This window comes from Anser brachyrhynchus, assembly GCF_964034855.1.
Source record: "Anser brachyrhynchus genome assembly, chromosome: Z".
Taxonomy (NCBI): Eukaryota; Metazoa; Chordata; class Aves; order Anseriformes; family Anatidae; genus Anser; species Anser brachyrhynchus.
The window spans coordinates 24,179,997-24,201,763 of record NC_137697.1 but is presented as its reverse complement, the minus strand read 5'-3'; the positions used below and the strand labels follow the sequence as shown (position 1 = coordinate 24,201,763).

The 21,767-nt window shown below is 36.8% G+C and overlaps 1 protein-coding gene across 4 annotated transcripts in view; it reads left to right on the top strand.

Moving 5' to 3' along the window:
• Positions 1–21,767, top strand: part of LOC308185822 (histone-arginine methyltransferase CARM1-like) — a gene marked incomplete at its 3' end in the record, with an annotated part of 77,953 nt that overhangs the window by 20,567 nt on the left and 35,619 nt on the right. For 2 of the 4 annotated variants that reach the window (XM_080574380.1, XM_080574377.1), the window contains exons 2-5: positions 2,961–3,086; positions 18,664–18,770; positions 18,979–19,083; positions 21,308–21,367. In XM_080574380.1, coding sequence (XP_080430506.1) covers positions 2,961–3,086; positions 18,664–18,770; positions 18,979–19,083; positions 21,308–21,367 — 398 coding nt within the window. The remainder of the gene's footprint in view (positions 1–2,960; positions 3,087–18,663; positions 18,771–18,978; positions 19,084–21,307; positions 21,368–21,767) is intronic. The other 2 variants (XM_080574378.1, XM_080574379.1) reach the window with 1 other exon arrangement.

Sequence of the window (21,767 nt, the reverse complement as noted above, 5' to 3'; positions counted from 1 at the left end):
TGAAAGAATGGCTGCATCGCTCATTAAAATGAGTGCATTCCAGTATTCCATCTGGAGGCTGGTTACCCATATTACAGAGGTCTATCCTGATACCTTCCCTGTTTATCATGGTTACCATCTACACTTTGTGTTCAATAAGTAATGGCCCTGAAAATTCAGGCATAGGGTTGAGGGTGTCTGAAAATGGGGGAGATACCGACTGGATACAAGTAAAAACACCATACTGCAAGAGTTACAAGGTGCTGAAAGGGGTTGCCCAGAAAAGTCTTGCCATCTCCATCCTTGGAGGTCTTAAAGACCTAGCTGGGTAAAGCACTGTGCAACCCGGTCTGATTTCTCACCTGATTCTGCTTTTAACGCGAGGTTGGACTGGAGCCCTGGTGAGAACCCTTATAGCCTGAATTATGCAGTGATTCTAAGAGTAAGTATTAAGGGTCCACTGGAAGACTTTGAAAGGATGTTTTTCTTGTAGTTGTGAGGTAGAGAAATAATATTAGAAAGCATGTATGTTTGTAGAAGGTCCGTTGCTCCAGCCTATTTAGAAATTGTTAATCAGATCCATATGAATGAATTGAGGTACAGGTACAAAGACAATTTTTGTGGGTGTTTATAGACAGTGTGAACCAGAAATGGGTTCATTCACACTGTATTGTTGTATGTATGGAGTGTTTTGCATTTATACTTAACTTGATTGTTTTTTTCAGTACTGATGATTTTAAGTAGCTGATGGAGTATATATAACTCTTTCGAAGGAAGGAAGGTAGTATTGCTGGATATGGGTGAAAGATAAATTTAGGTTTTGGGAAATACAAGAAAATGTGTGATCCAAACAGAACTCCAGAAGACTATATGCTTACCACTTTGCAAATCTATGAAATGTTTTGGCAAACCATAATAAGCCCATATAGTTAGGGAACTATAACACATGGTTTACAAAATGAGGCTAAGGGAGCTGGGTTTTGTTCAGCCCAAGGAATAGAAGGCTAAAAACAAAGGAGCAGCTGGCAAGTAGGGAATAGCATATATATGGGTATATTCATCACCATTATTTGTGGAAGTGGTGAGTGTTATTTCAAGTCTTCTTCCCACTTCCTTTTGGTTAGTCTGTCCCTTGAGTACTACAGGGATTTACAGTGGAAGTAACATTTTAACGTTGAGGATAGAGTTGTATAATGGATCAGCTAAAGGATACTTTTAATTTTTAAATACATGAATACGTAATGGTTCTTTAGTTGAAGAATTTTCATTACCCAAGTCTGAGACCTGTGCACAAGACTATAGGTGCAAACACTGTAAAAACAGTAGAACGTGAATAAAGCCTTGGAAATTAGTGCTAATGCTAAGGAAAAAGTCCTTAAGCTGTGGAAAAATAGCCAGCTGTGCAACTACGTTTGACCTACTGTAGCAGAAGTACAAAGCCAGTGTTCCTTCAGTTTGCTCTCAAGCCTGAATTGTGGAAGAGGCTACAAATATAACTGCATGTGTAGATATAAGTGTGGCACAGGTGGGACACATCTCTTTTTTACTTTTTTTTTTTTTCCTGATTAAACCTTGCTTGAGATATGGAACGTTATACAATGATCTTTCTATTTGTTCTGTTCACCTATCATTACAGCAAGTGCTGTGAAATGTAAGGCTTCAAAATGTACTGAGTACCTCTGTGGTATCTCCATGTGTCTGTGTATGCCTTCTTGCCCTCTATGGTCTTTCAAGCATTGTTAGCACAATAACATAGTGAGCAGCGCATAGTTAGCTTTCTACTGAACTTTTGTTAATAATTTATTTATCATGTCTCTTGCTTTTTCAAGATGTGTGATTTCTTCCCTTTCGTTCTGGCTGTCCTTCGGTTTTTCTCTTGCACACTTTCTAACATATTGCAGTATATCACTTTTTTGTGTTGCTGCTAATTCCTGTATTTTTGGTTCTAATTCTCTATTTTGTTTCTGTTTTCCCTTAAACCTTTTATTTTTTGTTTATTTTATTTATTTTATCATTTTTCTCCATAAGGATAAAATGTGCATGGGAGGAACTTAACTCTCTGCAGCAGAGTTGACTAATATGAATTCAAGAATTGTCCAGGGAAATGGAATCTTAGAGCTTTGCTGTTTGAGGGGTGAAGACATGTATAACAAAGACAAATAAAAAGCATAATTTAAAAGCTTTGCCTGGTTTAGCCCATGTCCATAGCTGCTGTGTGCATGGTGTTTGCTGACCTGTTTCAGGTTTCTGGAACTGATAATGTGTATCCTGCTTCATGTGTTCATGCAGTTGCCTCCTGACAGCTGCAGTGCTGATAATAAGACAGTGTGCATGGGCTACTGTACTACTTAAGGAGGGGGATCAGTATCAGAAGCTTAAGGAGCATAGCACACAAGCTTGCCCTCTGATGCTCTGACTCCTAGCTCTAACATACCTGTGTTCTTCGTTTTCAGAAAAATTGCATTATTTTACCTCACTGGTAGGTTTGTTGATAGTTGCCACACATGGGGTGGTATGTAGTGTGTGTTTAAAGAAAAAAGATGGGTTATGTCTTGTTTAGTTGATGTAATTTATTCCTGACTCTTTTCCCTGCCATTTCATGTGCCTGAGCAGCTTCTCTAGAGATTATCAAGAAATGTGCATATGGAATTGTGGAAACAAAACAAGTAGAAATAATGTTCATTTATGACCTTGTTAGGATTGAGGTAAAAAATTAATTTAGGCACTTATCTTTCCTTCTTCTGAGGACAGGGCAACTTCAAGGAAGTATGTATGATAGGTTGGATGAATTTTTTGCAAAGCTGTAGATGACTGGAAAATCAGCTTAAGAAAGAACATTTTAGAGAAAATTTATTGCCTCCCAGGTTGTATACTTCAGATACACGTTTATGTATATTGTTAATCAAAAGAGACATCTAGTTCGTTATATGGCTTTGTTTTTAACCACTTAAAGTTTTCTAAAGTATTTTTTTTCCCTTCAGCTGATGGCATCTGTGTGCTTAAATGCTTGGTTAACAGGAACACCGAATACTGTCGTGTGGGAAAAGACTCTTTGTTAATTACACTGGGATGCAAGAGTGTCTTGCTTCGATTCAAGTCACAAGTCGGTAAGTACATCTTGCGTTTATGGCTATCTTCTCTGTCCTGTCATCCTACTGTATTGGTAAAGTTTGCTTTAAAACATGTTGTTGTCTTCTACTACTGTTTTATGCTGGCTATTTAAATATTACATTTTGTTATGATGATTTACACAACTTCATCTGCCTCTGACCCACTGCAACTGTCTCTTTTGGAGTATGGACCATTCCCACGGGGAATATAAGTTTTTTAACAAAGCAACTGCACATTCATTTTCTGAAGAAAAAGCAGATGTAGATAACAGACTCATGTAACTTAAATTAATGAACTGTAATAACTGGTAAATGTAATAATGCTTTATATGAGCAATCTGCCACTTGCTGTCTGACATTCAGATGTTGTCTTACAGATCTGTTCATCTGAATAATTAATTAAAGTACTTTAATATACACCTGCACTTCTTAGGATATTTTGTGAGTAGTGATGGCAAAAAGAAACTCACTGTTACAGAAACATAACTAGTTTAGTAAAATGTTGGCTTTATATTTTTATGGTTCTAAATCACATTTTTTTAATAAATGCAACAACTGCTACTTTCTATTATGTACTATATTCCCGTCTTCTTACTGTCTTTTTCAAAAGCATTCTTAGTTCTTTTGCAAGCAAATTCAAAAGACTGCCTGTGTATTCTGAGTAGTGTGTATGAGTTGCATGGCTGCAACTCATTTTGAAATTGTGTAACTACAGGTAACATACAGCTTCCTCTTTAACAAGAACCAGGAGCTCTTACATAGCAGAACTATATCAGCAGGACTTGTGATTTCCAGAGGAGTCCATTATGGTTATTTCCATTTTATGTTGTGCGGAAACTGAGTCACAGAACAAGTACTTTTGCTATTTGGCAGCTTATTTAAAGATACGTACGTGTTTCGAAGCATCAAAGGCTGAGAATTTTGACATGTATGGGTTTGTGCAATGAGTTCATAGAAACTCGGAATGGTCACACAGACACAATACATGCACTCTTCTGTCTCTCTGTAATAGAAAATGCAGTTTTTAGACTCACCCAATTTTTCAGTTGGGTGCCAAATCTTGGTGGCCTTTAAAGTCCTACCTTTCATCTGTATTCATCAAGAAAAACTTTTCACATTTGCAGTCTCTTAGTTTACAAAACAATATGAATGTAACCAAAGAATGACTGTTAGTGTTGTGCTGCGATGTGTTTTGTTGTTTGTTTTTAATTTGTATATTTGAGAATTACAATTCAGCATTGTGTTTTCACTGAGCTCTTTCTCTTGAGCCTGCAATTTGGTGTTGGCACTTACAGAGTACCATATCATAACTGAAAAGATACTTAAGATTAGGTTGTTCAGCTATTTACTTGGCTTATTGCACAGATAGCTAATAACAAGTAATTAAGGTGGGAGACGGACAAGTTTTTCTCTACTCTTTGGACTACAATCTCTACCATGTCTTACTTACCTATGCAGGTCCTGATTCCAAAAGGCACTGATTGTTTGGGACCCCAAGACAAAAGTAGTTCCTGTTAGTTCTGTCCTCCTCCTTTATAAACAAGTATTTGGAAAAAAAAATAGTTTCTGCACAGTATGGTCTTATTCCTGGGAGGGGTACTTTGAAGATTAAGAGGTAAATTCAATCCCCTCTTTAGCTGTATTCCGTGGTGATTTATATTTAGGTAATTTATATAGCTAAATATCGTGAAATAGATCAGAACCGTATAGATAGTCTCTTAATTTATTATTTCTGATTGGTTGTTAACATGGCAAAATTGAGTGTCAATATTTCTGTCTTGCATGCTGTGTTAAACTGAAAGTCACTGATAGGATGTTTTTTCCCCACATCATAGCAATAGTTTTCTGGTACCTTCTTCTACGTGTTAAGTATATCAGGCAGTCCCTAATCTTGAGAACTGTATCTGCTTTTACAAAGAAGACAAACCTTTAAAGAAGAAGCCAACTTTTTGTTTGTTTGTTTTTAACTGCATACAAGTGCAGGTGTTAGTCTCACTTTTATGAATTTTCAAATGCTTATATGTGTATAGTATATAAATAAAAATGATTCTGTAATTCAAAAAACATCTGAAAACTCCTTGTTGGTATGTTAAAAGTGTTAACTATGAAAATGCAGTGTAAAAGCCTTAGGATTTTTAAGTCCGCTGTCATTTAGGAAGGTAGAGGAAGATGACGAGTGAGGAATGAGGGGAGAGGGAAATTAATGCCCTGCTTGTGCCCACACAGAGAATTGCTGTTTGACTTCCATCATAAATCACAGACTGTATCTTCCATTTCCTGCTGAACATATGTTAAACATCTGAGAAGGATCATGCAGGCAATAAATATGAAAGTTAGTAGCCTAAAGGCTTTTTTTTAATTTCCCCCCCAAAACAAAGATCATTTCTCTGTAACAGATCAACCAACCAGTCAGTAACTCATCTGTGGCAGATTTGGTATGTAGCTTTCTACTCCATGGTGGAAATGCCCTGCTTAATTTAGCACAGAATTAGTTCATGAGCATAGGATAAATTGTTCTTTCAGATTTTGGCAGAATGTGGATTCCTTCTCTTTCAAACCTAACTCTGTTCACTAGCCACTTTCACAGTGCATCCAGACGTTAGACATACCAGTACTTTGCAGATGTTTATTTACTAGCAAAACTCATCTTAAAACTTGTCAGCTCTAATTATCTGTGCCACTTACATAGAAGCACGGTTCAGGAAAATAAAAATGGGCTTCTTACAGTTTGCAGTTATTTATAGCATATATTACTTGTAGATATCCACGTACAGAACTGAGATAGAGACATAAAAGTGTATGTCTGTGTATGCATATTAATATATATATAATACATATATTAAAGGTATACATAGTTATTTTGTGTATATAGACTGCACATGCTGTTAGTGTAGTATAATTTAAGCAAAGGAACGTAGTATGTCTTATGATGATTTTTTTTCCCCTCAATTATTATTTCACAGAATGACATATTGATCTATTGAGCTCTGATCCCATTAACCAGACAGTCCTGAAGAAACAAATCTGTAGAACAGAACAATTGGTGCTGAAGACCTGGTATGCAAACTGTACTTATTTGAGAAGGAAGCAGGAATAGAGGGTGTGTATACTTTGAACTAGATCTAGACTAGTCTCATAGACTTAATACGCATTGACTGTTGAAGTTTATTCCTGGAATGCATATTTTGGTTTAATTTCATCCAGAGGGACTCGGCTTAGTGTGACTCCATGACTGCTCAGTCATGCAATGCAAAGCACAGTGAGTAGAGACAACTAATGGATTTACCTGAAGACCAAGTAGTTGGAAGGAAGCTGTTCAGCTGTTTAAATGTAAGAATTTGTACCTAATAATAAGGTTCACGAAGTAAACAACCAAAATGACACCGTGGTTCCTCGCCAGATTCTGTGTGAAGTAGTGACTCTAGTTTTCAGCAAAAGAAAAAAAAGAGTTTGGCTTGCGTAAGTCTTATTTTGTTTCAGTCAATTTAAAACACAGTAAAATTCACAAATGTTTTTAATATTGCATCTTGAAACTCGTGCAGAGTTTTACTGCATGAACAATGAGGTGCAACTTTTTAAGAGAACTTTCAACACACAGACTGTAATTGCAACTAGCAGGAATTATGAAATCTAGCATTTGCTAGTCTCAGAGAAGCAGTAGGAGGTTCTACTACTGAAATGACTCCCAGATCAGAAAGGGTTTGATTTTTTTTTTTTTTTTAAGCCATACTGCATGCACAATTGTCATCCTTAACTTATCACCTCTGGGGCAGAGATATTGGTTCTGTGTTACACTTCAGTTTCTGCATTTGTCCACTGTCATATAATGGCTCTAAGCTTTGTAGGTATTTTCTCTGAGTTAAATCATGTATGCGTATATCCCAAACACTGGATGGCCTTTGGGAATATGCAGCCATCAGTTTGACCTCTTCAGATTCCAAGGAAATAGGTGTCTGTTAATAATTTTCCAGGTTGTGTTTGGAGTTGAGGACTACGGTGTGCAAGAACAAATACTCATCATGTGATTTTGGAGACTGTTCATCTATCTGTAAATCTGAACAGAGGAGGCTACCAGTGACTGTGCCTGCTGCTGGTATCTATATCCATTAGTCTTGCTGTTCAGACCTTTGGGTTTGCCACTGTCTCAGTCTGTGATTTTCTATGGCGTTGCTTTTCTTCATCCAGTTAAAGGCAGCTATACAAAAGTTCTGTAGTGTTTTGAGCTGACTCACTGTTTTCAAGGTGTAGAATCTAAGGGAAGCTCAAGGCCTGAGCACTTCTGGCACTATTTTCAGTAGTTTGTGTTTCTCCAGACTTTCCTTGAACATTTCTGTGGGAATGTTTTTTAGAATTAGCATTTTAAAATACTTGTTGATTCTGATTCCTGGGAGGACAAATTAAAAGGGATTGGAAAAAAAGATCAATCTCCAGCTTTTTGGCAATTTGTAATACTCTAAAATAGCCACTAATTCTGTGCTACCAGACAGCAAGACATGTCTGTGTCTACCCATTCAACGAGGCTCTCCCTAAGTGTTGCTAGACCTTTCATATACCAAGACTTTCAATACTGTGGCTGTTTACATCTAGTAGACACAAGTAAGCCACCTACATCAACCATATCTGCCTCAATATTTCCATTTCATCCTATTGTACTTTATTAAGCCAAATAATCTTTCTTCATTAAAGCATTCATCTGTCATTAAAGCTTAAGGTGTGTTTTGAGGAAGATTGTTTATATAAAAAATCACATTATTTTGAGGATGAATAAAGTAAAAGATCCAATTCTTAATATGTTTAAAAGTTCCAAAAATATAGTGTTAAGAGTTTTGCAATATGACAATAATTTTTGCAACCTTTATGTAAATCTAACTACAGCTTTAAAACCCATTTGTCTCTCTGTTGCTTAATACAACTCTAATGGTTGTTCTAAAAAAAAGTGAAACATGTAAATTTAGATACTTCATAAAGTCATTTTATGAATTATGAATATTCTTTAGGTAACACTTTTAGTGTGAGACTGACGTGGGGGGAAACTTTTGCATCTGCTAATTCACATTGCTTTAGGCTGTGATTGAAGCTTGAATTAAAGGTACTCCTTTAATATTCTTTTTGATAATAACTGACTGCTCTGTGAATCTGGCATCATTTTTGTTTTAGTTCAAATGTGAATTACTTACTAATGGATGGAATGTTCTGTTAGAAGGAAATTTATTTTAGTTAGAATATTTAGTTTGGAGGTAGTACAGTATTTTGCTTTCTGCTTACCACAGAAAGTGTATGTTACTATTGCTAAAAATGTAAAAGATTTTTGCTTTGGGAAAAGTGTGACTTAGGAAATTAATAATGAGATTTGGAACATGTGGAATCCAGCTTCTGATGCAGCATGACACAATGCCATAAGTCATGTTTCCTGTAAAAATGTACAACTGATTGAGTCCCTTGAGTGCTGACTGAATTTCCAAGCATTGAATTCTAATGTGCTGATGCTTGAAATGATTCCCCGAGTAGTATGTGTGGAACAAACCATTCCCAGTGCAGAAATCAAGACTAATAAAAAAGTTTAAAAGTACACTGCAGAATTTGAATCTTAAAGTAGTATTCCGGTAAGTGACCCAGTCTGCAAATTGTGTTTTAATATTCAGTCACATTCAGAGCAGAATTTTATAATGGTGATTGAAGTATTTGTAAATGAGTTGTTAAAATGAACAGAATCTTATTAGTCCAGTCTGTTCTGTTTATAACTATGAAATGTGTATATTTTGTTAAAAGGTGTGTATCAAAAATCTTTTGAGCAAATGCTGTCAAACAGATGTAAACTCAAGGATTTCTGGAAGCTTTTTTGACTATGTGTGGTGAACATTCCTGGAATTTTACTGAGGTACTTGTAATAGGTGTCACTGTGAATGTCTGAAGTCTCCTTAAAAATGAATAAAAACAAAAAGATGTTCTTCCTTTTTTGGAGATAGTACTCCAACTTTGGACATCTTGGATGGTAATCTAGCCTTGATCAGTTTACTATATTTTTACTTCCCATTTCTATTTTTTTCCAAAGCAGGCATTTTATTATTTAGATATTGTTCAACTCTGTTGTTCCAAATGGAAGACTGTGTCCCACTTAATAACAGGAGACAGGTTGACCAATCTTATTGTTTGATGTAGTCTTGTAATGTAGTCTTGTCTGATGTAGTCATGGACTACCATACAGATGAGGGGGGTGATACTGCCATCTATGTCAATGACCAGCTGAAGTGCATGGAACTCTGTCTGCCTGGGGGTGAATGAGGAGCCAGTTGAGAGTTTATGGGTTAGGATTAAAAGGAGGGCAAAGACAGGTAACATTATAGTGTGGGGGTCCACTACGGGACACCTGACCATGAAGACTGAGTAGATGAGAGCCTCTGAAGACAGGTAGGAGCAGCCTCACATTCACAAGCCTAATGGGGGGTTTCAACCACCTCAATATCTGTTGAAGGGACAACATAGTATGGCATAAGCAATCCAAGAGGTTCTGAGAATGCATTGATGATAACTTTCTTCTCCAAGTGACAGAGGAGTCAATGAGGAAAAGTGCTATGCTGGACCTCATTCATACCAACAAGGAGGAGCTTCTGGGGAATAAGAAACTCAAAGGCATCCTTGCCTGCAGTAACCATGAAATGGTGGAATTCAAGATCCTTAGTACAGCAAGAAGGGCACAATTCAAGTTCACAGCTGTGGACTTTGGCAGAGCAGAATTTGGTCCCTTCAGGTATCTACTTGGTAGATCCTCCCAGTACCATGGGATAAGCCCTGGAGGGAAAAGGAGCCCAAGAGAACTGACTAATGTCCAAGGATCACCTCTTCCAAGCTCAAGAGCAGTGCATAGCAGCAGAGAGGAAGTCAGGCAAAAATGCCAGGAGGCCTCCATGGAGGAACAATGATCTCCTGACCAAGCTTAGATACAAAAACAAAACCTAGAGAGGGTGGAAGCAAGGACAGGTAGCCTGGAAGGAATACAGTGAAATTGTCCATGTAGTGAGGGATCAAGCTAGGAAAGCTAAAGCCCAGAGAGAATTGAATCTGGACAGGGACATCAATGGTATCAAGAAGGTCTTCTGTAAGTACGTCAGTGATAAAAGGAAGACTAGGAAAAATGTGGACCCTCTCTGAAAGGAAACAGGAGACCTGGTTACCCGGAATATGGAGAAGGCTGAGGTACTCAATGACTTTTATGCCTCCATCTTCACCAGGGTATGTTCTAGCCATACAGCCCAAGTCACAGAAGGCAAAGGTAGGGACTGGAAGAACGATGAACCGCTCACTGTAGGGAGAGGATCAGGTCTGAGACCATCTAAGGAACCTGAACATGCACAAGTCCATTGGGCCTGATGAGATGCATCCAAGGATTCTGAGGGAACTGCCAGATGAATTTGATAAGCCACTATCAATCACAGTTGAGAAGTTGTAGCAGTCTGGTGAAGTTCCTGGTGACTGGAAAAGGGGAAACATAACGCCCATTTTTAAAAAGGAAAAAAACGAAGACCCAGGGAACTACAGGCCAGTCATTCTCACCGCTTGCCCAACAAGATCATGGAGCAGATCTTCCTGGAAACTCTGCTAAGGTCTGTAGAAAATAAGGAGATGATTGGTTACAGCCAACATGGCTTCACTAAGGGCAAGTCATGCCTGACAAGTTTGGTGGCCTTCTATGATGTGGTTATGGCATTGGTGGATAGGGGAAGAGCAACTGATTTCATCTACCTGGACTTGTGCAAAGCATTTGACACATGACATCCTTGTCTCCAAATTGGAGAGATGTGGATTTAACGAATGAACCACTAGGTAGATAAACAATTGGCTAGATGGTGCACTCAAAGAATTGTGGTGAATGGCTTGACATTCAGGTAGATACTAGTAACAAATGGTATTCCTGTGGGGTCAGTACTGGGACAGGTGCTGTTTAACATCTTTGTCAGTGACATGGACAGTGGGATCGAATGTATCCTCTGCGAGTTTATCAGCATCACCGAGCTGTGTGGTGTGTTCGACATGCTTGAGGGAAGGGATGCTATCCACAAGGACTTGGACAGGCTTGAGAGGTGGTCATATGTGAACAGCATTCAGTTGAATAAGGCCAAGTGCAAGGTCGTACACCTGGGTTGGGACAATCCTAAACATGAAACAGGCTGAGCAATGAGTGGATAGAGAGCAGCTCTCCAGAGAAGGACTTGAGGGTAGTGGTGGATGAAAAGTTTGACATGAGCCAGCAATTTGTTCTTGCAGCCCAGAAAACCAATCATATCCTGGGCTGCATCAAAAAAAGAACGGCCAGCAGGATGAGGGATTTCCCCTCTACTCTTCTCTCGTGAGACCTACCCTGGAGTACTGTGTTCAGCTCTGGAACCTGCAGCATAAGACATAGACCTGTTAAAGGGGGTTCAGAGGAGGGCCACGAAGATGATCTGAGGATCATCTGGAGCACCTCTAGTGTAAAGAAAGGCTGAGAAAGTTTGGGTTATTCACCTGGAGAAGAGAAGGCTACAGGGATACCTTACACTGACATTCCAATACTTAGAGGAGTCCTACAAGAAAGACTAGGGACAGAATCTTTATCAGGAATTGTAGCGACAGGACAAGGTGGAATGGTTTTAAACTGAAATCAGATTAGTTTATATTAGACATAAGGAAGAAATTCTTCAGTGTGAGGGTGGTGAGGCATTGGAACAGGTTGCCCAGAGAAGTTGTGAATACCCCATCCCTGGAAGTGCTCAAGGCCAGGCTGGATGGGGCTTTGGGCATCCTGGTCTAGAGGGAGATGTCTCTGCCCATGGCAGGGGAGTTGGAACTAGATGATCTTTAAGGCCTCTTGTAAGCCAAACAATTCTATGATTGTATGTTGTGTTTGTTTCCAAACCCATACAAAGTTATGGCTGTATACCTGTCATCAATTGCAGGCCAAATTGACTGCATAATATAGGTACTGCATTTTAGTAGTAGCCTGTAGCACATAGTGCAAAATGTTGTGGGAATAGCACTTCTCTAAAGCGTTTAGCAAAACTCCCTAGATCAGAAAATCAAATGTCTGTTGGTAAATACATTTATTTATTGGTTTATTGAAAGTATCATTGTTTCGGATTGGTGCTCTATGTGGTTTGTGGTTTTGTGTTTGTTTTGTTTGTGTTGTTTGTTGTTGTTGTTGTTTTGTTTTTTATTCCCCACTGGGCTTCTTTTCTCTTATTCTTTGTATGGATTTTTTGTTTTGTTTTGTTCTGTGTTTATTTTCCCTCCATTTCTCCCTCACCAGCCATCCAAGTTTAATGCTAGATCTTTTTGTGTTGTTATGTTTTGCTTTGTTTTGTTTTGCTACTACTCCATTCTCTTCACCCTTTAGACTAGTAATGGAATCCCATCTATTTTGAGCAGATGAGTGAGGTGCACGACTTTAATATCTTGTGGTTTTGTATGTGTCTTCTGCCATGAGGATAAGCACTTTGTAAAGAGAAATCGGTACGGAAGTTCTGTTTATGCAGTGTGCAACTATTCAAGTGACAAATTACCAGGAGCAGGGTATGAATATCCCTGTGGAAACTGCTAGAGTTCTGGAGCTTCTTTCATTTTTGAGAAGGGAGCAGAACTCTTTGGGAGGATATTCCTGTTCTCTTTGGTCATGAGAATCAGTTCTAGCTGGCCTTAATTCAGTGTCTACCCAGTGCAGTTTTTAGGCTATCACTATAGTAATATCTGCGGAATAGTTCCAACGAGTTATCAGACTGCACAATTGATTAGTTCAGGTTCAATATCTAACAGCAAATACGAGTTAGCTGAGACGCATATCTAGTCAAAACTTTACACACAAATTCCCCCATTTTTCAGCAAAATACAGCTTTCTGTCAAGGTGAAAATTTTCAGAGGAGTACCTGTTATAAGACATAAATTTTAAAAAACAGGGAAATGAAAACAAATCAAAATCCTAACAAGCTTGGGTTTCAAAGAAAATGTTTAAGAGTTATATTTTTAATGTTCGTTTATGAAGTTATTTGCAGGGGAAACCTTTTCTTTTTTCTAAACAAGATTCTTGCAAAAGCACTTTGGTCTACAAAAGTGGAAGTACTTCTTGCCTTGTCAGTGGCTGGGTGAGAGTTTTGTTTTGAAATCTAATAATGCATTCTTTAAGGTGAGAGGGGGATATACGGAAAAGTGTAAATGAAAAGACAATAAATATTTCTTCTTACCTCTGTAATTGAAAGTCTTGAGCCATTAATATGACACTATTGCAACACATCTGTAAGTCTTGTTAAGTTTTGAGTTTTTTTTCAACCTGCTGGTTGATTTAAGTGATTGGGGTGGTGATAGCACAGGGATTTTGTTTTTCAGTCAGTGAAAATTGTAAGATATTTCTTTGAAGACAGCCAAGACTGTTTAAGAAGAGTTTCTATGTTCTTCTCAGTTTACAGTTTTCCCAGACAATAAAGCTAGTGAAATAGTTTGGAGGTTAGAAAGAAGGCTTAGCATGGCATTAAGAAGTACCTGTGCCCACCCCCCCCCAGACAAAAGCACATGAATTTGGATTTTGCAGAAGACCTTTTGTTTTGATGTATAACCCCTGATAACCCCACAAATTTCATGAGTAAGCAGAATCCTGTTTAAAAATTTTATTTATTTTTTTAATATAGATAAGCAGACAAAAATTCAGGACTGAATAAAAAGTGGTGACATTCTACGCAGTACACTCAGATTACTAGGCAATACACTCCAATAAAGAAGCATTATAGCCAAGATTGATTTTGTAAAGATGATAGAAGATCTGAAGAGGTTAGCTGATTGTTCCCTGAGATGAGAAAGTCAATTCCCTAGAGCCTCAAAGGAAAAGATTCGCTGAGTGCTAGAAACTTGATGATGAACATAGGACTGAGTATTAACAGCAAATAGCCTTTGTCTGTTCTTGAGAAATACTTTGCTCATTTTTGGTTTTGTATGCTTAACTCCTGGTTTTAAAATAAGTGACCCACCAGTAGTCCAGGCTGTCTGCTTTTGGTGTGGATTCTTTTCTTGTCCGCTTCTACCATTAAAGAAAGAAGAAAATCCAGTTTTCATAAAAGCTAGGGACAGTTCTTCATGTATTTCTCTGTACGACAGATTAAGTTCCCAGATTCTTAGGAAGACCAAAGTTATATTTCATTTTAAGGACCTTAATCAATATGCACATAAAACTATATTTTATATCACAAGCACAATGATGTCTAAGCTAATAAAGAATTTCCTTTATAGAAAAAATAAGAAGATAAAAGCGTAGTGTATTTGCGTGCAGAAGCAAATGGAGAGAAGATAGGCTATTGTAAATAGTTGTTGGATATAAGAAATAGACTTGCTGGATATAAAACAGACTCAAGAGAAATGCTTTGCTTTCTTTTGGGACAGTCTACAAAAGGGAGAAACATAATGTTCGTTGTCTGTGCTAAAGAGAGACAAAATGGTTTGTGTACTTTGTGTCATGTGCAGAGAGTGCACAATAGCTTACTCCATTTTTTTCTCTATTTAATATACATAATTCTGTGTATTTCTTAATATGCAAAAATTTATTATTTGGCAGTTTGCCCTGAGAGTCACATAAATGAATATATATCTGAATTCTCAGAAAATATTTGAAACTGGTAGTAATTCTTATGAAAAATTCCTGGGCAATTTTGGATACCCTAAGTGATTTCCTTTTGAATCCTTTAACTGTTTGCATTCAAAAGCAAAACAAAATCCTAAATTCACATCTGCAACAATAATTCCTTTCTTAAACCTGGTATTTAGTTATTGCTGTTTAGTAAGTAGAAGCAACTAAAAGATTTTTGGTGAATGCTGTATTTGTAAGTGTTCAGAAGAAAAAGAAATCACTGAACAGATGAAAAGAAGTAAAGAGTAGCAAATTCATGCCAAGAGTGGACTTTTCATGGTATATTTATTCAATCAGCATGGGATCAGAGAAAGATATGAGTATTTCTCGAAGATGAAGTCATTAAGTTTTCATGGATAAGTGATTAAGTTTGTTTTGTTGTTGCTGGTTGTTTTTAGTTTGTTTTTGTTTTGTTTTTCACAAGTGTATTTTTCATTTCTCATACAAAAACAGTAAAGTGAAGTTCTTTTACAGAACTACTTTAACAGTAGTTGAAATTAAGCTCTTTGTTTATCCTCAGATGTTTTTTCTCACAGTGTTAGTCATTAATAAATGTGTAGAATGTGGAGTTTGATTAAAAGTTTGTGAAAAGATTGAGCTGTATTAGATCTAATGCTGTTCCTTCTTTTATTCCTGCATCTTTACTGCCATCTAATAGAGAGGATTTTTAGTATCTATTTTTCTAGAGATAGATGAATTAAATTACACTTTTTTTTTTCTGTTATAGCTTGTCAGAGCTTTTTGTGGTGTTACAAATACTCTACTATGAAAGCTTTGAGGACATCTGAGGTTCATTATGAAAGACTGTGGAGGAACTTTGCCAGCCTCTTGTTATTTCTTTCTATTTTATGTCTATTATGTTGATATCTCCTCAACTCAGCAAATAGTAATTGTGTAATTTGCCAGCACTTTGGAGAGCTCCAAGTACAAAATTCTTACTTGTATATAGAGGAGTACTGTACCACAAGCAAGTCATACATTTTTTTTTCATAGAATCATAAAATAATTCAATTGTAAGAGAGCTTATTTGGTTACCTGGTCAAGTCTCCTTTGCAAAGCAGGTTCCACCCAAGGTTGCTCAGGGCTTTATACAGTTATGTCTTGAAAACTTCCATGGATAAAAAAGTTCACTGCATAACCTCACTGGGTACCTTCTTCCAATTTTTCTCACCCTGCCCTGGTTCTGAAATCAGTTCTTCAGGAGGACACCAAAGATGTTCTTCTGAGTTGCCAAAAAGTCTGTGCAGAGGTATGAAAATAATGGTGAAGTGCAACTTGAAAGGAGACAAGCATGTTGTTGAAACTGTAGCATTATCTGTTACAGTCAGATAGAAGAAAGAAGAAAAAAAAAAGGATAAGCTTAATATATGGAAAAATCTCTGCTGTTAGGTGCTTTTCTGGTGCTGTCTAAGGCAGAGAAATAACAGAATGACTGATTTATTTTAAGCTGTTTCTTGCTTCTTGCAGAAGAAAACTGACACTGTAATGTGGGCTTTTCTTCATCTTTTGTCATGATCCAATCACTTACTGTTACATTCTGAACATCATCCTTATATATGTGAGTGAAAAGGGCATGTTGAAAGCATCTGTGCATTTTCACTGTAGTTTACAATTACTTTTGGACCAACTTGAGCAATTTTGAGACCTCATATCACCCGAAATTCAGATGTGTGGCATCTTTTTCCCACTTGAGTCGATATGACAGAAGTTATGAAGTTAGTTAGGACTTTATCTCACCTAGTAATGATCTAGAATAATGCACATAGATGAGCACTCTAGCAGATTTCATCAGTAGGTGGGGTGCTTGTGTTTATAGCAAATTACAGAATAGGTGTATGAGTTTTATTTTAGAATATTTGCTGCCCTAAGTTTTCTGCTACTGTTGGGTTAAACTTACTTGTTCATAGCAAACTAATGCTGTAATGCTTCTAAGAGCTCTGCCCAGAGAAGCTGTGGATGCCCCGTCCTTGGAAGTGTTCAAGGACAGGCTGGATGGGGCTTTGAGCAACCTGTTCTGGTGGGAGGTGTCCCTGCCCAGGGCAGTGGTGTTGGAATTAGATGATCTTTAAGATCCATTCCAACCCAAACCATTCTGTGATTCTATGATTCTGTTGCTCCAGATTTTTGACAAAGTCGTATCGTTACAACTATTAGAATGGTAATAATCTCAACTAGGAAAAATGACCTGACTCTCCAGGAGTGAGCTTAGGAGTGAACTTTGTTATATTAGTCTAGCTTGGAGTTGCCCAAGAACTTCAAGGGGCTGTGCCTTCAATTCATTCAAACTTCTCTGAGGAACTATGGTTATTTGTCATTTTTTCGAAACAACATATGACTGCCTCAGAAGTGGAGCTTTTTTCATCCAGTTTTCAAGCCTAAGTGATTCCTAGTTGTGTAAAGAATGGAAGGCTTGGATAAAAATAATAATAGGCTGTAAAACTTTTACCATAGTCTTTGCTGTCTTTATTATACAATTTTACCAAGTATTTAAAATTTTCTATAATGGGTCTTGCCCTACTTGCCTACTTTTTTGACTCAGTAAAGGTAGCTTTGCATTAACTATATTTATGTCAGTTCCTGTAGACACGGGTCTTTGATTTCATTCCCAGATATCCTTACATTGAACTTGTCATGATTTCCAAAGATAAATGGAAAATGACTTGCTATCTTTTGCCTCTTTGCTTTTGGATATACCAGCTTCCTGCACTGGAGAAGGATAAGTGCAACAAAATTTTTGTTTCTCAGATTTCATAATTTCCTGAAATGATAAGGGAAATCCTTCTTCTTGGTTACTGTTTTGAGAAGTTTACTAACGAGTCATTTCTAATGTTTACTTCAGACCCTTTACTTCAAATGGCTATAATTTGAATTATCAAATTGTTATCAAATTATCTCCAAAGAATTAGAGCAGTTAACAGGTGCATATATTTAAATGCTTCAGGCACTTGTTATTTTTCATTGAAAATCTGTGAACTGTACAGGAGTCTCCTGTCTGATTTAGCAAATTACAAATGGGATATGGCTTGATTTCTCTATCTTCTCTTTTCCTTGTATAAGCAGAAGTTTCATCTCTGATTTTATTCTCTATTTATAAGATCTCCCCTGCCCCCCCACACCCCCACCCCCGGCCCCTGCTCACACCTGCCAGTTTTTCAATATTTTTAGATACTGTCTCTGCTTACTTACTGGCATGTGCTTGTCTTTTGGATGTAAGGAATTACTTTGTTTCAGAGGTTGGTCAGGTATTTTTTTAAGATTGGGACAGGAGCCCTTCTGTTTACTATTTTTTATGTTTTTTTGTTTTGTTTTGCTTTGTTTTGTTTTGTTTTTAGGTCAACTAGAATTTTCCTGTTACTTTGATAATAAGAGAATTGATTTTGTCCACAGAAGCCTAAATGTTATCAGTCTGAGCTTTTTTTTTCTTAGACTGCTTCTAAAGGAAGATAAGTGATGCTCAGCCTGGCTTTTTATGCCAATTAAATTTTGAGTGTTTTATTCTAGCTTTTAAATCTCCCAACTCAAATATATGTATTTCATAATAACCCTAGGTGGTTCTCTCTCTCTGGAGACTGGATTAGTATAGTTTAACTGAAATAGTAGGTGGAGTCTCATTTTCACCTACTCCTCTGTTAAGAGTTCACCATTACAATTATTTACAGTAGTTAGCTAACATGAATGAAGAATCCTTGACAATATTGTTGCATTCATCCAGGTACTTCTTAAAAAATTTAGATGCTGATCTTCGCAAAAATTCTTCTCTGTTTAATAAAATTTGAAACTATTTTCTGTGTCTTTAAGAACACCATAAGCCAAATGAAACATTACTCTCAAGTATGACTGAATCTGTTCCTATCTTGTCATTGGATGTTCATCTTAATTTACTATCCTTGTATTTTTTGCTACATTTGTGTCTTTTCTATTTTTCTTTTCCAGAATACAACATACTTTCAAATGTACTGAAGATACGCTGGAACCAAAAGAAGGATACCTCTGCGTTCAGTCAGAGAACAGATGAAGCATCTGCTGCTCAGTATTTTCAGGTAATGAAAGTTTTCAGTGCCGGTTTATGAAATCTAAATTGCCATTATTTTCCTGACTTCAGTCACCAGGCCAGTTAGAAAGATTGCTTAGGTTTATTCAGACTGGTCAAGACCTTTGTAATTTAAGTACTGGTAAGACTGATAGAAATGGGATTTATCTGTCTATCTCTCTCTCTCTTTTTTTCTTCCCCTCCTCCATTCCTTTTAGTTTTATGGCAGTCTGTCTCAACAACAGAATATGATGCAGGATTTTGTGAGGACAGCCACTTACCATAGAGCTATACTGCAAAACCACATAGATTTTAAAGACAAGGTAAGCTCTGTTAAGTCTTAAATGTTGCAGTGTGATTTCTAATTTTGTCATTTTGCTCTTATGTTGTGAGACACAATTTGATTGAAATTGCTAATCGTTCCTCCATTTTTGGTGAAATTTTGTCATTTCTTGTTATGTAATCTTGATTCTGAGATCAATATTCTCAGTCCTCTCAGCTTTTTTCTTTATGAAGAAGTAGTGCATGACATGTTATTATTCTTACTATCTTTCTCAGAGTCACCATAAATTCTGTGGCATCTGTTTTGAGAATGATTGGCAGGACTTATATATGGTAGTGAAGACAATGCCATACAATTAATTTATACTGCAGAATTCTGACTTTCTAGTTATTCTTTACTGTACTTTTTATAAATCTTGTATTTATTTACTTTTTTTCCTGGGACTACATTTATTCATTGAGCATTGATCTTCACCAAACAATTCATAATGGTGCTTAGGCTCACTCTTTTTTTTTTTTCCTGGCATTGATGCGATTCATTTTGAACTTGGATGGTATGAGAATAGTTTAGATTTTCCACAAAGTTATATTAATCAGCACTGAGTTGAGTTTATCTTGTATTGACCAATCAGTTACCTTCAGTCCATATCTGTGCTCTTCGTTGACTGAAGTTTGTGTCATCTGCAGATCCTTGTATGACACTGCTCACTTCTCTTAAGAGAATTATTAATAAAAATAAAGAAAAATAGCAAAAAATGTTAGACCACATTGAACATTCTGTAAGCTAATAGGCAGTTTGTAAGCAACAGCTTAGCCACCCAGCAAGATTGTGTTCTAGGTCTCAGAATGTCCACTGAGATCATGTGAGCTGTTCTTCTGATGTCCAAACAGAATACTGCAAATAAATAAAGATGGTGAGAATGAAGTTAAATTTCTGTATATATATTTTTATCCTGTTGTCATTTCTTGTGTTTTCTCCCTTTCCCTTTCCTTCTCTCATCTTCTAAAAGGAGCCTCTTACTTCAACTCATACCAGCACAAATGGTCTTCTACATCACCAAAATGAGTCTTTAATAACACATAAGCAAGTATTGAACAAAACATTTCCCTCTAAAAGTGTAGCATATTTAGAGCCAAAATGAGGAGAATTGTAAGTATGAAATCTATTTTGATTATTTTAAGATTGTTATGTTTTAGCTATTAACTATTTTTAGTAATAAATTCAAGTCAAATGATGATTTCTCTTTGCCATGTGACTTAGGCAAAATGTGCTTCTTTAGAAACCATACTTAAATATTTACCTTCTTAGAAACAGATTTCAGTCTCTGTAAGTTCTTTCAGGCCTGAGATAATTCTCCTCTCCTATATAATTCAATAAGGTTAGCAAACTAGTGTTGTGCACAGGGCTGTGCCAGTTTTCTATAGACATCAGAATCAAACCCCAAAGCATGTGGTATTGGATGTTACCAGCTGGGTAAGCAGAGCTATTGTATCATTAATGGATTAAATTTTGTACTGGAACATGGAACTTAGTGTATGATGAAAGAAACAACAGAGAAAAGATTTTATTTGCAATTCACTTCTTGTCAGTTAGGATAGTCACATATTGTAACCCAAAAGGATGATTTTTGTATGCAGGTAATATATCTTAATTTCATTTTTGTGCCTGCAGTAAGGAGTTCAGGCCTTGTGTAGTCTTTGCCTCTGCAGGAAATCTTGCTACTGTACAGCAGTACAGCTTGCTTACTCTTACTCTTGGTTTATTTATTTTCCTAACTGTTGGAGGTGCCTTGGCCTCTGTTCAACATACCTATTAGTAAGACTATTACACACTGGGTGTTGTTGGCCACCCACGTAGAAAATGATCTTTCTTTTTCCTGATTCTGTTGAGAAATGGCAATTTTCAGAGTAAATGTAGCTGAAAAAAACTTGAACTATCTACATTGTGGCAAAAAAACATTCCCAGGAGAACCTGAGAATCCCATTGTGCAGAGACCAGAGTAGGCCAGTTTGGAAATACTGCAGCTACATTTATTTTACATCCAGGAAATGCAGGGCAGACAGAAGTGTTTAATGATGGTGGTGGGGAGATTAAAAAAAGGCAAAAAGTACATAATTATTTTCATACCTTCATTACTGAAAGAAATCTCATTCAATTGCTATTTGACTTACTCTGTTTCCTACCTACTCTGCATTCCCTCCGTGTATTTTTTTTATTTTTTCTTTTTTTTAATTATCTTTTTTTCTTTTTGCCTTCTTCTCTAGATTCTCAGATGGTTTATTACATGGACATTTTTGCTTGTAGTCAAAAGTTCTGTTGATAAGGTATTTTTCTTACTCCAGACTTTTATTTATTTATTTATTTTTCTAAAGAATTATCTTTATGAGAAAATGCAACAGGTAATCTGAGTTGTGCTTGACCCATTGAGAGGGTTCTTGGTGATAAATTTAAACACATTGTGTCTCAGAGGTAAGGCACTATGGGACCAACTGGAAGAGAATTTGTGTTGACTATTTATGTATATTGAATCTTAAAAGAATAAGGAGAACTCATTCAGAATATGATGAGTCTAAGGTTGGATACTGCACATTAATATAGTAGTCCTTACTGACATACGCTCTACATGTTTACCCTTAGAAGGAAACTTTTTAGAACTTTCACTATTTTTGTGAAATAAAACTTTGTCTTGGATTTTGAATAGTTGTATTGCCAAACGAGGGAAAT